At 47.9% G+C, this 17,165-nt stretch overlaps 4 protein-coding genes across 4 annotated transcripts; 1 reads left to right on the forward strand and 3 right to left on the reverse strand.

The window, feature by feature from the left end:
• The first annotated feature begins 126 nt into the window (after positions 1–126).
• On the forward strand, positions 127–4,339 carry M430DRAFT_127671 (hypothetical protein). Its single transcript, XM_024862034.1, has 8 exons — positions 127–311; positions 360–585; positions 637–687; positions 720–813; positions 860–1,086; positions 1,138–1,486; positions 1,540–2,581; positions 2,632–4,339. The coding sequence occupies exons 1-8, from the start codon at positions 241–243 to the stop codon at positions 3,989–3,991; spliced, it is 3,420 nt and encodes a 1,139-aa protein (XP_024718149.1). The 5' UTR covers positions 127–240; the 3' UTR covers positions 3,992–4,339.
• A 2,018-nt stretch (positions 4,340–6,357) lies between these two features.
• On the reverse strand, positions 6,358–8,603 carry M430DRAFT_69404 (hypothetical protein; the record flags this gene model as incomplete). Its single annotated transcript, XM_024869427.1, has 4 exons — positions 6,358–6,886; positions 6,942–7,831; positions 7,889–8,423; positions 8,589–8,603. The coding sequence occupies 4 exons, from the start codon at positions 8,601–8,603 to the stop codon at positions 6,560–6,562; spliced, it is 1,767 nt and encodes a 588-aa protein (XP_024718150.1). The 3' UTR covers positions 6,358–6,559.
• A 285-nt stretch (positions 8,604–8,888) lies between these two features.
• On the reverse strand, positions 8,889–11,506 carry M430DRAFT_69405 (hypothetical protein; the record flags this gene model as incomplete). Its single annotated transcript, XM_024869428.1, has 6 exons — positions 8,889–9,682; positions 9,743–10,133; positions 10,191–10,715; positions 10,821–11,212; positions 11,282–11,370; positions 11,426–11,506. The coding sequence occupies 6 exons, from the start codon at positions 11,504–11,506 to the stop codon at positions 8,911–8,913; spliced, it is 2,250 nt and encodes a 749-aa protein (XP_024718151.1). The 3' UTR covers positions 8,889–8,910.
• Positions 11,507–12,623: 1,117 nt separating this feature from the next.
• Positions 12,624–16,952, reverse strand: M430DRAFT_53512 (glycoside hydrolase family 18 protein; the record flags this gene model as incomplete). The annotated part of the gene is made up of 15 exons (XM_024868388.1): positions 12,624–12,947; positions 12,996–13,034; positions 13,097–13,180; positions 13,236–14,081; positions 14,137–14,155; positions 14,217–14,354; positions 14,415–14,466; positions 14,519–14,641; positions 14,716–14,869; positions 14,920–15,986; positions 16,041–16,214; positions 16,299–16,339; positions 16,391–16,472; positions 16,531–16,676; positions 16,900–16,952. 15 exons carry the CDS (start codon positions 16,950–16,952, stop codon positions 12,624–12,626), a joined length of 3,342 nt encoding a protein of 1,113 aa, XP_024718152.1.
• Positions 16,953–17,165: the final 213 nt, after the last annotated feature.

The following is a 17,165-nucleotide window of genomic DNA, read 5'->3' on the forward strand; positions in this document are numbered from 1 at the left end:
AACCCCCGCACCCCCCCATTCATTCAGGCATCTGCGGCGCCTTGGCGCTCAGTTCAGCTGCTTCTTATTTGAAGGTCAGAGCAAGCAAGTGAGGGTGGAAGGAATGGCATCACAGTCAAGACTTACTGTCGTGATCAAGAGAGCCCGGGGGCATCTGAAATCGTGCGCCAATTATTCCCATAACCAAGGTGTATCTTGTTCTGCTCTTCGCTCGCAACCCGAGAAAACCTTGGTCGCACCATGGATACTGCGGTTAGATATGGTATTACTAAACTGCATGAGCCGGACGACCCCAAAAATGTTCTATTCGAGTAAGATCCCGCCTCGAGAGTTTCGGCAGAGGGCTGACGGTTCTCTATTCTCGTGGCCGTTCATGGACTCAATGGGGATGCGCTTGACACATGGACTCACAAGCAGAGCAAAGTGATGTGGTTACGGGATTTGCTTCCGCAAGAATTACCTAATGTCCGTATCATGACATATGGTTACAATGCCAAGTTCCGCAACTTCACGGCCCAACAGGACTTAAGAAATATTTCTATGAAACTACTTTCCGAGCTGGTTGATTTGCGACGGACAGAAGAGGTACACCATCATAACAAACACTAGTTTGATATATCTGACTGGTCATGTCAGGAGCGCAACAGGCCACTTGTTTTCGTCGCTCATAGCCTTGGAGGCATCGTTGTAAAGAAGATATGCAGTCTCATTCCATAAAGCTCGGCGTCTCTGACTTTCTACAGGCTCTCCTAATTCGGTGCCCTGAAGAACAGGCCAGAGTCCAGAATGCCACCTTTGGAATCATATTCTTAGGTATGTCAAGCGCCTAAATTCGAAGCATATCCACTAAGAATTATAGCAACGCCACACAGCGGAAGCAGTGCTGCTAACAGCGGAAGAGTGATAGCCAACATCGTTGCCGCTTGTTCTCCATTGAGACCTGCTCGAGGACTGTTGAGCCATCTAAAAAAGGACTCAGAAATACTGTTCGAAATCACAGAGGACTTTGTTGAGAAAGTCTCAAGGCTACAAATTGTGTCATTCTTCGAAATGAAGATGACCACTTTTGTTATTTTCAGACGCTTGGTATGAACCCGCAAGTGATTTTCAAGCCGATACGTCTGACAGCGATCTCAGGTGGTCGAACAACGCTCAGCGGTGCTCAATGTGCCTAACGAGGTAGCCATCGGACAATTTGCTGATCACCAAGAAATTGCTCGTTTTTCGTCCATCGATGACCGGAATTATAGACCTGTGGTTATGCGTCTACAAAAGCTCAGCCAGGATATCAGTGACAAACTCACGGCTTCAAAACCCGAGACTCAAATTCCGTTAATTGCCCAAACTGCTCTGGAGCCAATCTTTGAAGTACCATATGCTCGATGCAGCTCCTTTCGAGGGAGACAAGAAGTCCTAGAAGAAATGGAGAGATACTTCAATCCATCAAGCCCCTGTGATCAGTTAGTCTATGCAATAACAGGTCTCGGTACTGTCCCTTATTCTTCATACTTCTAACGACGACTGCTGATGTAGATGCAGGAGGTTCTGGCAAGACTCAGACTGCATTACAATATGCTTTTCGCAACCGGTTCAAATACAAATCCGGCATCGTCTTCTTTAATGCAAGCTCGACTACGACCCTGATTGCTGACTTCTATCGTATATATGACCTTCTAGGCCTAGGCAGTGCTTCGAACAAAGTAGACTTCCTCAAAAGGTGGTTCTCAAAGCCGAATAATAGCGAGTGGCTCATGATCTTCGATGGGGCGGATGATTTGGAATCAATAAGACTTTCCAAGTACATACCGAACACGTCTTGGGGCCACATCATCATCACAAGTCGGGACAATGCTGTCGTTGGTCTGGTTGCTCCTAGGGGGCACGCTATGGAGCCCCTCGGCGAAGATGCTGCAATCGGACTGCTTCTAGAGAAATCAGCTATGAACTCCCCCTCTGCCGACGATGTGAAGCAGGCGAGGACCATAACGAACCTATTAGGGTGTCTTCCCTTAGCCATCGAGCAAGCAGGTGCTTTCATCCGAAGACGGCAGAAGTCGTTGAAAGATTATAGACGACTATTTGACGAACAACAATACGAGGTTCTTAATGTCACGCCCGGAATAGGCGATTATGAAAAAACTGTTGCCACGGTCTGGGAACTTAACTTCCGTCAACTCGAGCGAGAATCTCCGAAGGCATCGCATCTGCTCCTGCTATTCTCGTTTCTCGAGGCTGGCGATATACCTGAGACGATGCTCAATAGAGGGTGCTCGACTAAGAGAATCTGGGATCGCGACGGTGAGATTACCGAGCTCGCTCCCAAGGATGCAGGGCTGGACTTGGAAATTATTGACCTCGTTAACAACGAGATGCAATTTGATGAAGCAATAGAGCAGTTACTAGCCTTCTCGTTGATCCAACGTAACAATGTCCGACATGGAAGAAGGGTATTCTCGATCCACCCTCTTGTTCAACATTGTGCCGCTCATCGAGTCGATGATACGACGCGGCAGAGATGGCAAGCTCAAGCAGTATTGTTGGTTGCTCATGCTTTCCCTTTTAACGTCTACATAGACGAGGAGTAAGTAAATCACAATTCTATCCTAACCTGCAGCTAATAGAAATTCATAGTTTCGGCAATATCGGGCGCGAAATCTTCCCTCACGTGCCACGCATTCTAAAGGAGTTTGATTGCGTGGACCGTGACTGTGAGCAATATTCATTAGTGAAACGAGCCGTCTGCGTGCTGCTGCTTTCCGCTTCGAAGTTTCACGACAATGCATGGAAACAAGACTCAATTCGCAGGGTTAATGCCCTTCTCATGAATGAATGCGATAGCTATCTGAAAGCATGGGCAGTTCATCGAGAAAGTTCCATTCTCCGCCTGCGAGGCGAAGTCGCGGGTTCCTACAGAGCACTTGAAGAATGCCTTCACAGCAAAATTTTCGATAAAGAGTTGGATTCCGATGCCAGATGGAACGCCCAGCAAGGCGACCTAGTCATCTCGCTGTCGGAGAATCTAATGCGGGATAATGATCTTGCACGCGCGAAATCGGAACTGCAAGCATGGCAACCGCTGAATATCGAAGCTCCCTCGACCATGGAAAGGATGGTTTTGCAAAGCCGTAACGTGATGTTGGGCAGATTGCTCAAGAACCAAGGTCGGTTCAATGAGGCCTTACCCTACTTCCAGAGACTATTCAAGGAACTTTCCTTTCGTGACTACAATGTCAGCACCGGTTGGCAGATGGTCATGTTCTCGAATCTCGCCGACTGTTACTGCGAAGTGGGAAGACCAGACGACGCTGAAGCGGTGCTTGAAGCTGAACTGGGAATCATATATGAAAGTGGATGGGAGAACATCAGCAATGGTCGACGACTACAACTCGCGCTCATTGAGACTTTTATCCGACGTGGATTCTTCAAACAAGCCGAGGAATGCTTACTGAAGCTCATTCCCATGTTCGAGGCAATTGCTGAGCCAGATATACTGCAAAATACCGGTCACTTCCGCGTTTGGGCTGGATTGGCGAGAATATCTCACCTAGAAGGGAATTGGGATGATGCTCTTGTTCGCTGGAACCGTGCACTTGGAATCGTGGAGGCCGCGGGATGGAACAAGGGCTGCACCCACGGTATCTTCCTCTACTCCATCGCACAAGCCTTGTTTAGAATCGGGGATCTTGATGCAAGTTTAGTTACCTTGGAGAACGCGAAGAAGAGCTTGGCCGCCGAAGATCGGAAGTATTGGATTGTCGGGCTCGGATCGTACTGGTATGACTATGTTGTACTTCCCCTTGGAGAGACTGGGCCAAATCCGATTGTAATTCAGCCAAAAAACATCCGTGCAAATGCTCAGGACCGCCTGATTGACCAGTTATTTGGTCCATGGGAGCCTAATACTCGCAGACTACCCAATGGCGGCGATGGCACTGCTTCAATCGCGATGGGCACCGGGCAGAGGAAAGCAATTGAGGCTAGCAGTTCCTAAAGGTGTTGCTCACGCAATACGGTCTTGATCTATGGCTGTACTACAGCTGACATAGTCAGCTATATAGGAATAAAACGGCTAGAATGCACTTACATTGGTGCTGCAGTCATCATCAGTGACTGGAGGCTTGGAGGAGAAAAAGCAAAGGGGCCCATAGCTCAGAGATTGAGGCTGCGGCCAATACCAGAGAGTAGAGCTGACATGCTGGAATAAGTGGAGGATGAAGTAGAATGGGGGACGAGGAAGTTCTTTGTTCTTTGTTTGTACTTCAAGAAGGCAGACGTTGTTAAAAGGCAGCGGCTCAGATAAGGTAAGGTACCTCGTAAACGAGGGGCCGAAGCTGGTGCGCTAAGCCCAAAGAGGCAGCGTACCTGAAGAGTACAGCAGGTTCAAGAACTCTGCTTTAAAAGACAGAAGAACAAATGAATATTGGTTCAATCAGACAATAGTTGGAAGAGAAGAGTTGACAAGCGCAGGCAGAATCAAAAGAACAGAGCTAAAAGAATAACTAAAAGAAGAGAGGCCAGTACCTACCTATTTATCTACCTATATTATCCATCCATTTACGTGTACTTCACATTCTATTCTTATCGATAAGGTCACGTGACCAATCCAAATCCGACCTAGCCGACCTTTGACTTTGCGACTCCTCGAGCTCCCCATGAAATCAACATCAACCACGAAACAACGAGACAACGGAACAACGAAACGACAAAACGGCAAACAACTACGAAAACGGGAACTAAAACAAGATTTTTGTAAACACCGGTCAACATCATTACCTATACCAATGCCATAGTTTCACGATCTGCTATGCTCAAAGACCGCACGGCCAAATACATCATGGCTTCCGACTGTCCGCAGTTCCCTTCGCAATCCGCAGTGCGCGAAGGCCTCGAGCTCCAATAAAGAACAGCTGGAGCATTTCCTCGTAAAGATACACACGAGAGTGATGGGCTCTTGGGTCGGAACACATACCATGGAGGCGACCTTGCGCGATCAAAGCTCAGCTCGATTTTGCTCAGAGTATGTCGGCGTTGTTGGTCAGTTGGATTACAATATCAGCGCCACAGGTTGTAGAAACGTTGCAGATCACCTGGTAACTACTCGAAACCTTTCGTCCTTCTATCGCAATAATTGAGCTGATGCAAGATATTTCAGACCCGGAACTCTATGTTAGAACGATTCGCGGATTTTTATTCCACGCTAGCCATGACTACGAAACATCCAACACCGCTCCACACTGATACTATAACTCCCAATTGATGTTCTACCGCGTCCTACGGGTTGCTGACATTATATAGATGTGGCGGTTGATGGTTATTCGCGTTGGATACAAGTTCTTACTGTATTCAACCAGGGACATGGTAAACGACCTCGGAAGGCCCCTTGAAGAGAGTGACCCAACTCACGTGATGCGTGCGGACTTTTGCCATACTTCCATGTGAATACAAGTGGTGACAGTGGAACTCTGCATAATCATGTGGTCGCTATCTTTGATAGTGAGGTCCTCGAGAGCTATGGCGATTCATGTTCTGCCTTCATGAGGAGCGAATTTGAATAAGCCAAACTAACCCTAACCCAAACCATTTTTACAAGCAAGCACTACAGCCATCGCGACATTGAGAGAACTCTGCACATTGATGACTACGCACCCATCACCACGCGGCTTGCCTGGGAACAGACATTTCCAAGAGCCATCAGTCTCTCCCTACTCTGTTATATGCAGAGGATTGTCGATATTTGAAGACCGATGGAGGGTCGCCAAGTCTCAAACCCGGCTCATCCGACGCATATCTTGATCAGGAACCATGTGATCTACACAATTTTAGGTATTCACCAGCATTGCGGTAGATAGAATCCTTTTGGCTCCCACTAGATTGCAGAGCCGCATGTAGGAAGTTCGGCTCCCAATAGATAATAGAAATGTACATTATGTACTTATCGTAGGAGATGAATCTGGGCGGGCAAAGATTTTTGAATTCGCATCCCTAGACAGCTTATTACCTGCACCCAAATATAGACTCACAGTCGAGTTGAGGTACATTCCAGTTGTTGTCTAATATCGACACGTGACCCCCCCCCCCTCCCCGAAAAATCCCAAAATAAATACGCGGTCTTCCTCTACCTTTACTTTTCTTAACTGTGTTTCATGTGTCTTCGGTGTCATCTTTTTTGTATGTGTGATTTTCTATCGGCTCATTTAGAGCTATGCGGACAATTGAGCAATGTTTGAGATAAGTAAGAGGGACTAATGAATTAATTCCGTGAATGTGGAGTTTGCCAATTGTATGTAGAGGCACATATTGTGCGTGTAATATTATATATATTTAGTTAGTGAGCAGCTTAAAAGAGACCTGGATTCCGTCGACTTTGCTGGATATTATGCTTAAGGCGTTGCATGTATATGAGATAATTGCCTAATAATTATGATTTATAACAGTCTAACACTGTCCGCTAAAATGACTTTTTGATTCTATGGAGTTCCTCTAAAGACGCCTGATGACCACTCTTACGCCCCAAGCTTTTGATCTGTCCTCCCTCCCTATTTGCCTTATACCATCTAAATCATGCTGTATCAACAGCATATTTACTCCGCCGTCGAATCAGATAGCCATACTTGTACAAGACGTATGGGATAGGCGTTAGTAATAAGCTGATGCAGGCAAGGATCGTCAGCGTCCAGTGCACTCCAACGTTTTTATAAAACGGGATCCCAACAACAGTCATACCCGCCGCCGCTAGGTATCTCGTGACCGTGACGAAGGTAAGTGCGGATGCGGCATAGATCTCGTACGCGTCAATGATGTACATGTAAGAACTAAGGAAAATGCATATCAGTCCGTACCCAAAGACGGTCGAGGCAATAATCGGAGACCAAATGCTAACGGAGGGCTATAAAGGGTCAGTCATTGCGAGGATTCGAGGAAGCTTGATTTGGAGAACTCACGTATGCAGTCCATCCCATCCAGAACAATGAGATGGGGATTGCAGGGGCACCGCCCAGCATCGCATACCACAATCGTACCTCCGGGTGGATATGCGTGCCCTTCTCAGATCGATTGCTCTCGAGGTTCTGCTTCGTCTTCTTGTACACGAAAGGCACTAATAGCAGAGCGAGCGCGATCCCCACGAACATAGCCACGAAGATCACGTTCGTCAGACCTTGGTTAGTTCCGTAGGTATCACTGAAGATAAACGTGTACCCGTCCAGGAACGTGAAGAGGATGATGTACAAAACCGTGAGGTAGAGTGCCATCAGGAGGACGATTGGTTCGCCGGTGAGCAGGAAGGGGCGTTGCAGTGCGATCTTCAGTCGTGACCATAGTGTCGTCTTGGTGATTTCTATCTCAGACCTGAATCGATCGTCGCCCGTGATTCTGCGGAAGTGCTGCGCTTTCCATTTCAGTAGGAGCGGTGGATATGTCTCCCTTTGGAAAAGGATGATAAGAGTTAGCACCAGACCCCCGGCGATGAGCATGATCCATTCTGTCCAGCGCCAGCTCGGAATGTCCCCAACCCCTATATAGGAGCCCACCACTGGGCCTAATACCGGGCCACCAAAGCCGGCAATGGCAAAGTTCGGGAAGCCATAAGTCTTCTCGAGCGGATCCCACAGATCGGAGATCGAACCGCCGGCGCATGTCAGAGGAGTCGAACCAAAAAATCCAGCAATAAACCTGAATGCGAGTTGTGCCCCGATGTTTGGTGAAAGTGCCGATGCCATTATGAAGATCATGAATCCTAACAGGGTAACAATGTACACAAGATTGCGACCGAAAGTTTCTGAAAAGGGCCCAGCAAACACTGCACCAGCTGCAAAACCAGCAAGGTAAATGCCTACAAACAGTACTTATTAGATATCCATTCATTGGCTTCCAAATGGGTTGCACATACCAGTTGCTAGAGACTCCACCACCTCGCTGACTCCGAATTCAGCAGCAGCCTGAGGTATGATAGCTGTGTCGATGGAAGATGCTGCGGTCACGACGAACGAAATCGAAGCAAGAACCAAGGTCAACCCGACTCGAGTTATCGTGCTGTAGTTGCGCGGATTCAATGGGTCATCCTCGCCCTCCCAACCGACCACGAAGACCTTGGAGCCCTTGCCTTCCCTCGTTGTCCTATCCCGTGCGTGGATGCCCGTCAAGGCATGGCCCAGCGCCGTCCGTTGCGAATGGCGCGTTGGGATCGTTGTGAGGCTACCATCGTGATCCTGATCCCCATGGAGGCTCGCTTCATTGGAGTCAGCCGAGTTTCGATTGTGTGATGGGCGATGTGCTGCTAGATCTTGGTCGTCTGATAGGGGAATTGATTGTCTTTGCGGGAGATCATCTTTCACACAAATGTCTGGTGCAGCCAGAGTCTTCTCCTGGTCTCTTTCCAGCTGCCGCTGCACCGCCAAGCCAATGCGTCGATACTGGAGGTAGGACTGCATTGTTTATGCGTGGGGATTGCGAGACGTCGAGATTGCTGGGGCGCAACGAAGCGCAGCAGCAGACAGCCATTTTATAAAGTCTGAGTCTGTCAAAGTTACTGCTTACTGTAAGGAAAGCGCCACTACACTGGCTTGGTAAAATATTGGACCATCACTGACTGAATCATTCACCATTTTGCGGAGGGACGTCAGAAGACGGCTTGAGAAAATCCGTTATCGAAATTATTATTAAATTTTCATTGGCTCGATATTGCGTGGACGTTGAATTCTCGCCGAGTCTTGTTCTTTTTGGGCATTTCGGATGATTATCAGCCGCAAGAGACTGTCGGGCGGAACATGATGATCCGACCCGTTACCGTCGCAAGATTACCTATGATGCCGAGCATAAAGCCGCATCGAACCAGCGACGATATCGTTGAAAAAAGCCTTTAGAGACGCAGGCATCTCTCGAAGACTGAAGGAGAGAAGTCCGGCAAGGTGTTTACTCTTCACCCCAAAAGATATTATTTTCGAACCCTATCCCATTACTGCCGAGCGTTGGTCCACTGAATCCAAACAGAGGATCGTATAATAAGGGTGTGTTTGGGTGCGGTGAAGGAATAGTCGAGAGAGTGCTGCTGAAATTGATATTCATCGTCGGATCGGACTCGGGCGCGGATGGGACTGGTCCGAAGCGATAGACGAAAGGATGGGAGGGTTGATGTTCAACGGTGAAGCTCCGTCTAATAGCATCCATATCAAGATCAGGCTGTGCAGGCTCGACGTTACCATGATTACTACCAACAGGAGCCTGAGCTGATCCTTCGGCTCCAAACAACTCGGGTCTGTTCTGAATTAGAGTCGGGATAGGTGGTTCGGCCCCCTTATTTCCTGTGGAAGTTGTAACACCCATACGCTTCGCGAGGCTCTCGATAATACGTTTCGCCCTCCTAGGTGCCGCGCAAAGAGACTGATGCTCGGTGAGCACGTCTAAACAATTCTGTAGCGAACGATGTGCTTCTGACCCAGGTTCCCTTTGAGCGGCTATACGAACATGGATTGTTGCGCTTACATATGTAGCATAGGAAAGGAAGTAGGGCGAATATCTCATTGAGAACACCTTGCTGTATGCCCGTAAAATGTGATCAATCTCCGTTGCGGCAGATGCGCATATAAGAAATGAATCATATGCAACCGACGCAGTAGTAGAACAGAGGTGGCCATCCGAGACAAATGGTCGGTGGAGTAATATAACGAGGACATTGAACATCGCTCTGTATATCACCAGAAGTATCAGCGGATCTGCCGGATTTCCTTAGAGCATGGAAACATACAAGATCGAAAGCATATGAGGCAGCAGGGTTGTGTCGCCACTCCCGACAAGCTTGAAGTCCAGAGAGGACGGCAAATCTTTGCGCCAGCGCTCTAGATCAGTATATAGAGCTTTTGATTCCTGAAAGAGATCATCTGGATTCCTCGTTGCGCTCTTCTCTGCGTAGAGGCTGCCAAGAATCCTGTCCATGATGACGCTAAGCTTGCACAGCTCTCTGAACGAAGAGATGCCATATACTGGAGAATGGGGATAGCTTTGGGACTCGGTATACGAGAGTCCGTTGAAGTGGTCTAATTCTTCGTATTCGTCCAAGAATTTTATAGGAACATTGGTATTAGCTTCGCGGAGACAAGCAGGTCTTCCCTGATAAAGAGATTGAACTTTATCTATAGCTATTTTTGTAAAGTCTTAGTCAATTTTCGAGCAAGGGAATAAGGGTCTAGATTTACCAAAAGCCGCCCAAAAGACTCTTCGACGGATCTCTAAATCCTCCTCGGAAAGGGTCGCCGCGCATGAAGGTGCATCAACATGCAGCCCTAAGTCAATGATCATATTGAAAGCCATTCCAGCATACAGCCATGAGGCACTTCTCTCGTCACACCACGTAAATAGGGCCTGTGCCATTATAAGCAAGGCTTGTATAGTAGTGATCTTACTCTTATCGAACGACGTGCTTAGCAGCTCCATGGCCCGCTGTCGATATAGCCATCCTGCCGTTCGAACATCCTCGGGATCACGACGTATCTCAGGCCTGGAACAATGTGGAGACGCTCCAAAATATATTGCGTTAAGAAGAAGTTTCGAGAAATATGGCCCTCCGCAAGCCATGTCCCGCATAAAGGCACTTCGATAGACAATTAAACCATAATGGTTTTGACGATTCCAGTGGATAGAGAGGAGTTGCATACCCAGGCCTGGTTCGACGCCATCGAAATCAAGTTTGCCAGAAGAAAAGTTGATAGATTCAAGCTGTCCTGTGGTTCGACATTGATTAGTTCCCTGTCATATTTTCGAAACACAACTTAGAACTCGATCTCGACTTGCGACAGTAGTAGCCAAGTAAAAGACTCGGGACATACGTTGCCTTGCGGTTTGCCCTAGTAATTTATTCTGTATCCAAGCCTCAGGGACATTCGGAACTGCAGTTGGGTTCAGCCGTGTCTCGGGATTAGAAGATGTTTCATCAAACAATGCACTGGTTGGGCCATGATATCGTGACTCCCGATCCGCGGAAAACGAGACGGGTGGCGCAGGTGAACTGCTAGTAAGAGATTTGGAAGTCTCTGGTAAATCAGCAGCGATGACTGCCGGTGTGTTTGATGGCCCTCGAGTGGCTACTGTGAGAGGAGATGAAGAGGGTGTAGTCGCTGTATCTTTTCCTTCAGAGGATATGAGCATGCCCAGTCTCGACAAAGATTCCTGGAGTCGGCGATTCTCCTCTTCTAAGCGGATGATACGTGCGTTCGAAGGCCTGTCAACTGAGGTGAGCATGATGTCACGTGGCTTGGATAGGGAAGAATGAAGATGCAAATCGACAAACCTGGGTTTCTCCAGCCGCCTCACGTAAGAGCAAGACTTATCGTGTATCTCACAATTTCGGCACCTTGGCTTGGTATTATCGCATTTTATCTGATTGCATCCATTAGTAGCTGTGACAAGACCCGAAAAGGCTTGAAAAACGCACCTTTCTCTGTCGACAGGAATCGCAAGCGGCGGTAGCACGTCTACTTCGTTCCCGAGGGATGTTTCTATCTTCTGCTGACATGGTCACCAATTCGCTAGAAGAGAAGAAAGGATAAAAAGGATGCTGTATGTTGGATATTGTGTGTCCCAAACCGAACATGTACCTTGTATTAGCAATAATTCGCGGATAATCGTCGGCTCGCTTATCGCTAGCCTTCGACGTTGATTTTAGGTTTTCTAGGACTGAAACCGTTAACTGATTCTGAGCTGCGAAATGATGAAATTCCTCTACTAGCGTACGAACTAGAGCCATCAAAGCCCCTCTACATAACGTAAGGTAAGTGTTGAAAAGAACTATATAACAAACCATAAGGGCTATATTAGGCTAGGTCTACCACAGGCACTGGAAGGTACCTTACTCTTTGCTTTTAAAGCACGAATGACGGGACTTATTCTACTAGTTAGTTACTTTTTGTTATCACTACTTTAATCCAGACACGAATGTTCTTTCTAATGAGGATCCAATGTTAGACTCTTTCTTTGAAATCGATAGGGAAGTCAAGCCATGCCATGACGCCGTCAAAGCCGTCAACCTCCTTTTCAAGTTGCCCAGATTTAGCGATAGACATGGCCGGGCCAAGTGGGCTAGATTGCAACCGCTAAAAATTAGATTCGATAGAAGATCTAGGAGCGTGGAGCTTGCAATAGGGAGCAAATAGCACTGATGAAATCTATGCATTCAACAAAGGGGTTGCATTCCCTGTCGACTATGATTTTAAAAAGCTTCCTTTGACCAAGAAACCAATTTTCATCCTCTCTCTCAGCAGCTTCGCTATCTTCGTTGCACATTGCAGGTACGTGCTGAAAACAGAATACGCCGCATTCAATTCGTTACGCAGGTGGCGAAGCCCCCATGAGTACGGACGATGTTGATGAGCCGCCAGTTGATGGGAGTGGGAGTTCGTAGCCCAGCCTTAGGCCCGGATGTAAATGCTGCCCTTCGTCCGATTCCAAAGGACCATGGTCAATTGGGACTCAGCATAGCGGCTAGAGGCACGCTGTCGGGAACTTTATATGGTGTCTCAACACTTATGTCCAAAGGAACTGATAGGTTAGAATCACAGATATTATTCTCCATTCAAGATTTGCAACTACTTATACAGATCAAATCAAAGAAATGGAATTCATGGGTTCTGATATCACTGTACAAATCCCGAGTTAATAACGACATCTGCCACCAAATTATTCTCCTTTTTCTGCAAGGCTGCGAGAACCGCCTGCGCACCAGCTTTTGTGAAGAGCTTTTCCGCCGCACTCGACGCCCAGTACGGGATAACCTGGTCCAATTTATCCGAGATGAAAGTTCGCAGGTTTGATTGCATCGTGCTGAAGAAATCCTGGGAGAAGGTTTTGAAACATGCGGCGAAAGTTGTTCCTGGGATAGCCTTGACATTGGGAGAGGAGTCGAGAGCTGCCATCACGTTCTTTATTGCGTTGTAACCATATGTGAGAGACTTTTGAACCTAACTTTGGTGAGTTATAGCGTATCAGTAGAGAGTGAAGTTTCTTACTGCCTGGTCGTTTAGATATGATGGGAGTGTTTGGTAGAGCTGGAGAGTGACAAGGTTAATAATGGTTTGATTCCAACAGGCTACGAGCGGGATTTGCTTACTCGATTAATGAACTCTACTTGTCCTTTTGGGCCTTCCTTGCTAAAGCGTGTGGGAGAGACAATATTTTTGAATAGTTGCCAAACCTGATCCCATTTCAGTCACGGGTATCGTTACATAAGCCCAAGAATTGTCACTTACCCCTGCCTTTAAACTATTTGTAGCGGCATCCAAGATTTGAAGATTGTTGATATCAGCCGTAGATCCAAGAGCGTTGTAGAGGGCATCAGCAGGGGTATCTCCAGTAAAACCCGAAGGCGGCGAAATTCCTAATTGGGCCCAAGTCTGAAACATGTAGCCATTAGGACCGAACACTTGGGTCCAGTCATACCCGCTGCCCGGTGCGGTTGCTCCACTGGGAAGAAGTCCCGAAAGCATACTATTCGCAAATTGCGCTGGGGTCTGAAGTTCCATCACGTGCTCTGTAACGTAATTCTCACCGAGAACACGGGATCCTGAAATCAAAGGAAGGGCTGCACAGAGTCCCGCTTGGACCCCGGATTTCATTGCGCCATAGAATTGCCTGCCCCTTGTCGATAATGGTTGCACACCTGGGTAGTTCTTGGCCTTGAAGCTGTTGGATTTACCTTTGGGAAGGCAAATTTTGGCAACGCGTCCGCGAGGTTCGAGAATAGCATGTGAGTGGTTGAGGGCCGAAGACAACAGTTGCTGGAAACTAAGATCTTTTTCTGGACTAAGGACATTGTAACATTCATTATCCGCATTGCAGATCTTGGGAACACCATCGTTCCGACTCCCAGGCGGCATCGCGGTTGGTCGTTTACCCTCATAACCGTACTCCAGCTCTGGAAGCCAACGTTTCATGGAGTCTGGATCACCTGTATTTGGGATAGGGTAGCACTCATCTTCGTACCAGTATAGTTCAAGAAGATCTGCAACGTTTCCGTCTGGATCTGGTTGGCCAGAGAGGACATAATCAGTAGAGGCAGCCACGCAGAAATTGGGAGGGTCGGTGGTAGGTGCGGTCTGTGGGAGTTAGCAAAAAAAAGGCCACGCTGATATACTGGGAGAAGATAGGCACCTGATTGAACTCATCGCAGCTAAGGATGTTATCAGCATCATGACTATAACTGGATAAGAGATCATATTGGTAGGTCTTACCAAAAGTAGCTAGCCGTATTATGAAGACATGGTGCGTCGCTGCCATGGTCTAAGTGGCTTTCAGCAACAATTTGCTGGCCAGCTGGGCAACCGGTATTGCACGTGAAGGGAGCCAACCAGGAATGTGGTCTCTGTGTCCTACAAAGTCGTTGTAAATAAGATATTCGAAATCTCTCAGGTCGATCAGTATCAACGAACCAGGCACAGTTTTGATAAGGTTCTGGATCTGTGCAGCAAAGACTTTTGTATCCTAAAATAAAAGATCAGCTATATACGTGTATATTCGAGTTTCTGGTCCTAACCGCTAAAGCACTGAGATTCGCCCCCAGCTCCATAAGGGCTATAAGTGACAAAGTCGGGGTAGTTGGAGGGACAATTTGCATGATTTGTGCCCGACGCACAGAAAGGTGCACTGCCAGTCCATTCTAGCTGCTGTCAGTACAAACATGAGGCTTGAATACATTCCAAGGAATGAAGCAAGGCAGGAGATGTTACTTACCACATTGGCTGGCTGCCGCGTCTGATTTACTCGCGGTACAGCACAAGGATTTGTGATTGAACCAACAGGAGTGTCCACCACCACTCTGATCTGTGGCTATTTGCACTTGGCCTTCTGGGCAAGTTGATTTACTACAGAATGGAGCCGAACCGACCTACAAATATATTAATCGCAAAATCACTAGGATAGCCAGGGTTTCCATACCCATTTGCAGACAGGGACATCGTTGGATGGACAGCAGTACTTCCGAGATTTGCCAGAAGGACATCCACTGTAGATTGCGGCATTTGAAGCAGACTTTCCAGTCCCGGTCTGGGCAGGGGAAGTACCTGCTGGACATTCTTCATCACAGCCTCCCCAGACGCACTGGCTGAGAGTCGGTTCTTGAGGCGTGCTCCCACCACCGAACAAACTCTTCTTGGAAAGTCCATTATGTGATTGGAGGGCCATAGACGCATTAGCGTTCTCACTATCAGTTGATACAGCCCATACCATTGTACCACCTAGACAGTGGGCATTTGCATAATCGATCTTCATTCCAATAGTCTCCGTGTCATCATATGAGACCCATTGGTTGTCATCCCAGACTATTTGTTTCACGGCAGCGACCTCATCCAGGGTTGGGACTGCTCCGGCAGCAATAATGGCATCAATTTCCGAAGACATGAGAGTGCCAGAAGTGGCTGAACAAGGGCCTGGATTGCCGCCGGAGCTGAATGGACAGCCAGGACTCGTGCAACTCGGATCAGCAAGGGTAAAACTACGGCCATAGAAGCCGAGGCCCAGAGTAATCTTGGATGGATCGATTTTGTTTCTCCAGAAAAGGTCCATTGTCTGGTCGATTTCTGTGAGATTGGTATGCGCATAGACGTAAGGGCCAATATAAGGATCTGTTGAGTCCCAAGTACCATGAAGATCATACGTCATTACATTAAACCAGTCGACAATTGGTTCGATCTTGACGATGTCGAAGTTTTGCATGTACCAATAGCTTGATGGAAGGGTAATTGAGAGCCCGTAGCTGTGACCGGTAGAGCCGAGCGCCGCCTTGAGATTTGACAAGAAAGTAGGATAGTTTGCGAAGTCTGCAGGCTTCCCGGACCGTTCAGGGGCGACCGGGTATTCCCAGTCAATATCGACCCCATCGAAGGCATAGGTGGTCATAAAAGACAGTAACGATTTAAAGAAGGCTTCTTGTGCGCTGGCCGAACCCGCAAGGTCTGAGAAAGTTGACGCTGTTGGTTGCCCGGGATCATTCATGGACCAGCCACCTCAATGACAGAATTAGTATTGAGTGGTAACATTGGTCTGGAATTAATAATTACCTATACTGATCCAGGTCTTGAGACCCGGATTTGATTCCTTCAAGTTGGTGAACCGAGAGTACAACCCAAGATCTGACTCACTCATGGGAGCAACTGCAAACGACTCTGGATCAATGTAGGCAAAACCGTAGTTGAGGTGGGTGTATGCTCCCGCTGGAATAGCCTCAGGGGGCACTACGAATAACCATGATCAGTAAGCATTCCTGAGGTTCATGAGGTTTTGGCTCATGACGAGGGCCCATGAAGAGAGCTCCTTACTTCCATCGCAAGCTCGAGTAATAGACCATCCTTCATAGTATCTAGGACGCAGGTTAGCATGGACCTTGCAAATTCCAGATCGACGAAATTACCCAATGGTCCTCCCATTTGAAGATGAACCGCTGCAGGATGGGGCGGCCACGGTTTCGGTACCGCAGAAGTCCGAGGTTGTACCTGCGGCAATATTAGTAACGTGGGAATGAGAAAGTTGAGAGAAATGTAGAGGACTGACCGCAGAATCCGTACTGAGAACAGCAAACATTTAGAGGACACTTCTCAGCCGAACTCCATTCGCTTCCCCAGCCAGGATCGCATTCTGATTTGGCGTCACAGCTCGACGTGCAGTTGGCCGGGGCACAGTAGTCAGGGCCCAAGCCACTTCAGTTGAGTAATGTGTAAGTGAATGTTCATCATGTGTCAAGTAAAGAGGTGGTGGTTATCCTACCAGACACCATTATTGCCGCAACATCCTATAGAGCAGGGTTTTGAAGGGGAACTTTAGCACTGTCAATCGTCTATTCGTTGGCGAGTCCTTTGGGGCGTGAATCAATACCAAGTATAATCATCGCTTGAGGGGCTAGTCATCTGCGCCGACACTGACACCAAGAAGCAGGTGAGAGTGGTGAGCAACGCGTGAAGAGTTCTGGTCCTCATCTTGAGCCGTCGCTTGGCCTCGCTGCCAGACTTCTTCCACAACACGCCGACTTGAAGAGAAAGTCCAACTTGGGAGGAGACATGGCGGCTGTCTTATGGTGGAAGGGCAACACTCCTCTGTAGCGCCACACGATAACAGAGACGGGCCGTCTTCGAGGCCAAGAGAGGAGGCCATGAGGCCAGTGGAGATATTGCGAAAGAGATGGGGGGGGG

Source organism: Amorphotheca resinae (assembly GCF_003019875.1).
Source record: "Amorphotheca resinae ATCC 22711 unplaced genomic scaffold M430scaffold_11, whole genome shotgun sequence".
NCBI lineage: Eukaryota > Fungi > Ascomycota > Leotiomycetes > Helotiales > Amorphothecaceae > Amorphotheca > Amorphotheca resinae.

What these genes read in the sequence shown, in the direction of transcription:
- M430DRAFT_127671 (XM_024862034.1), top strand. Translation starts at nt 241, where the DNA reads ATGGATACTGCGGTTAGATATGGTATTACTAAACTGCATGAGCCGGAC. An exon ending in CTTTGGAATCATATTCTTAG is followed by an intron (nt 814 to 859) that starts GTATGTCAAGCG and finishes TAAGAATTATAG; the next exon opens with CAACGCCACACAGCGGAAGC. An exon ending in AACGTCTACATAGACGAGGA is followed by an intron (nt 2,582 to 2,631) that starts GTAAGTAAATCA and finishes AGAAATTCATAG; the next exon opens with TTTCGGCAATATCGGGCGCG.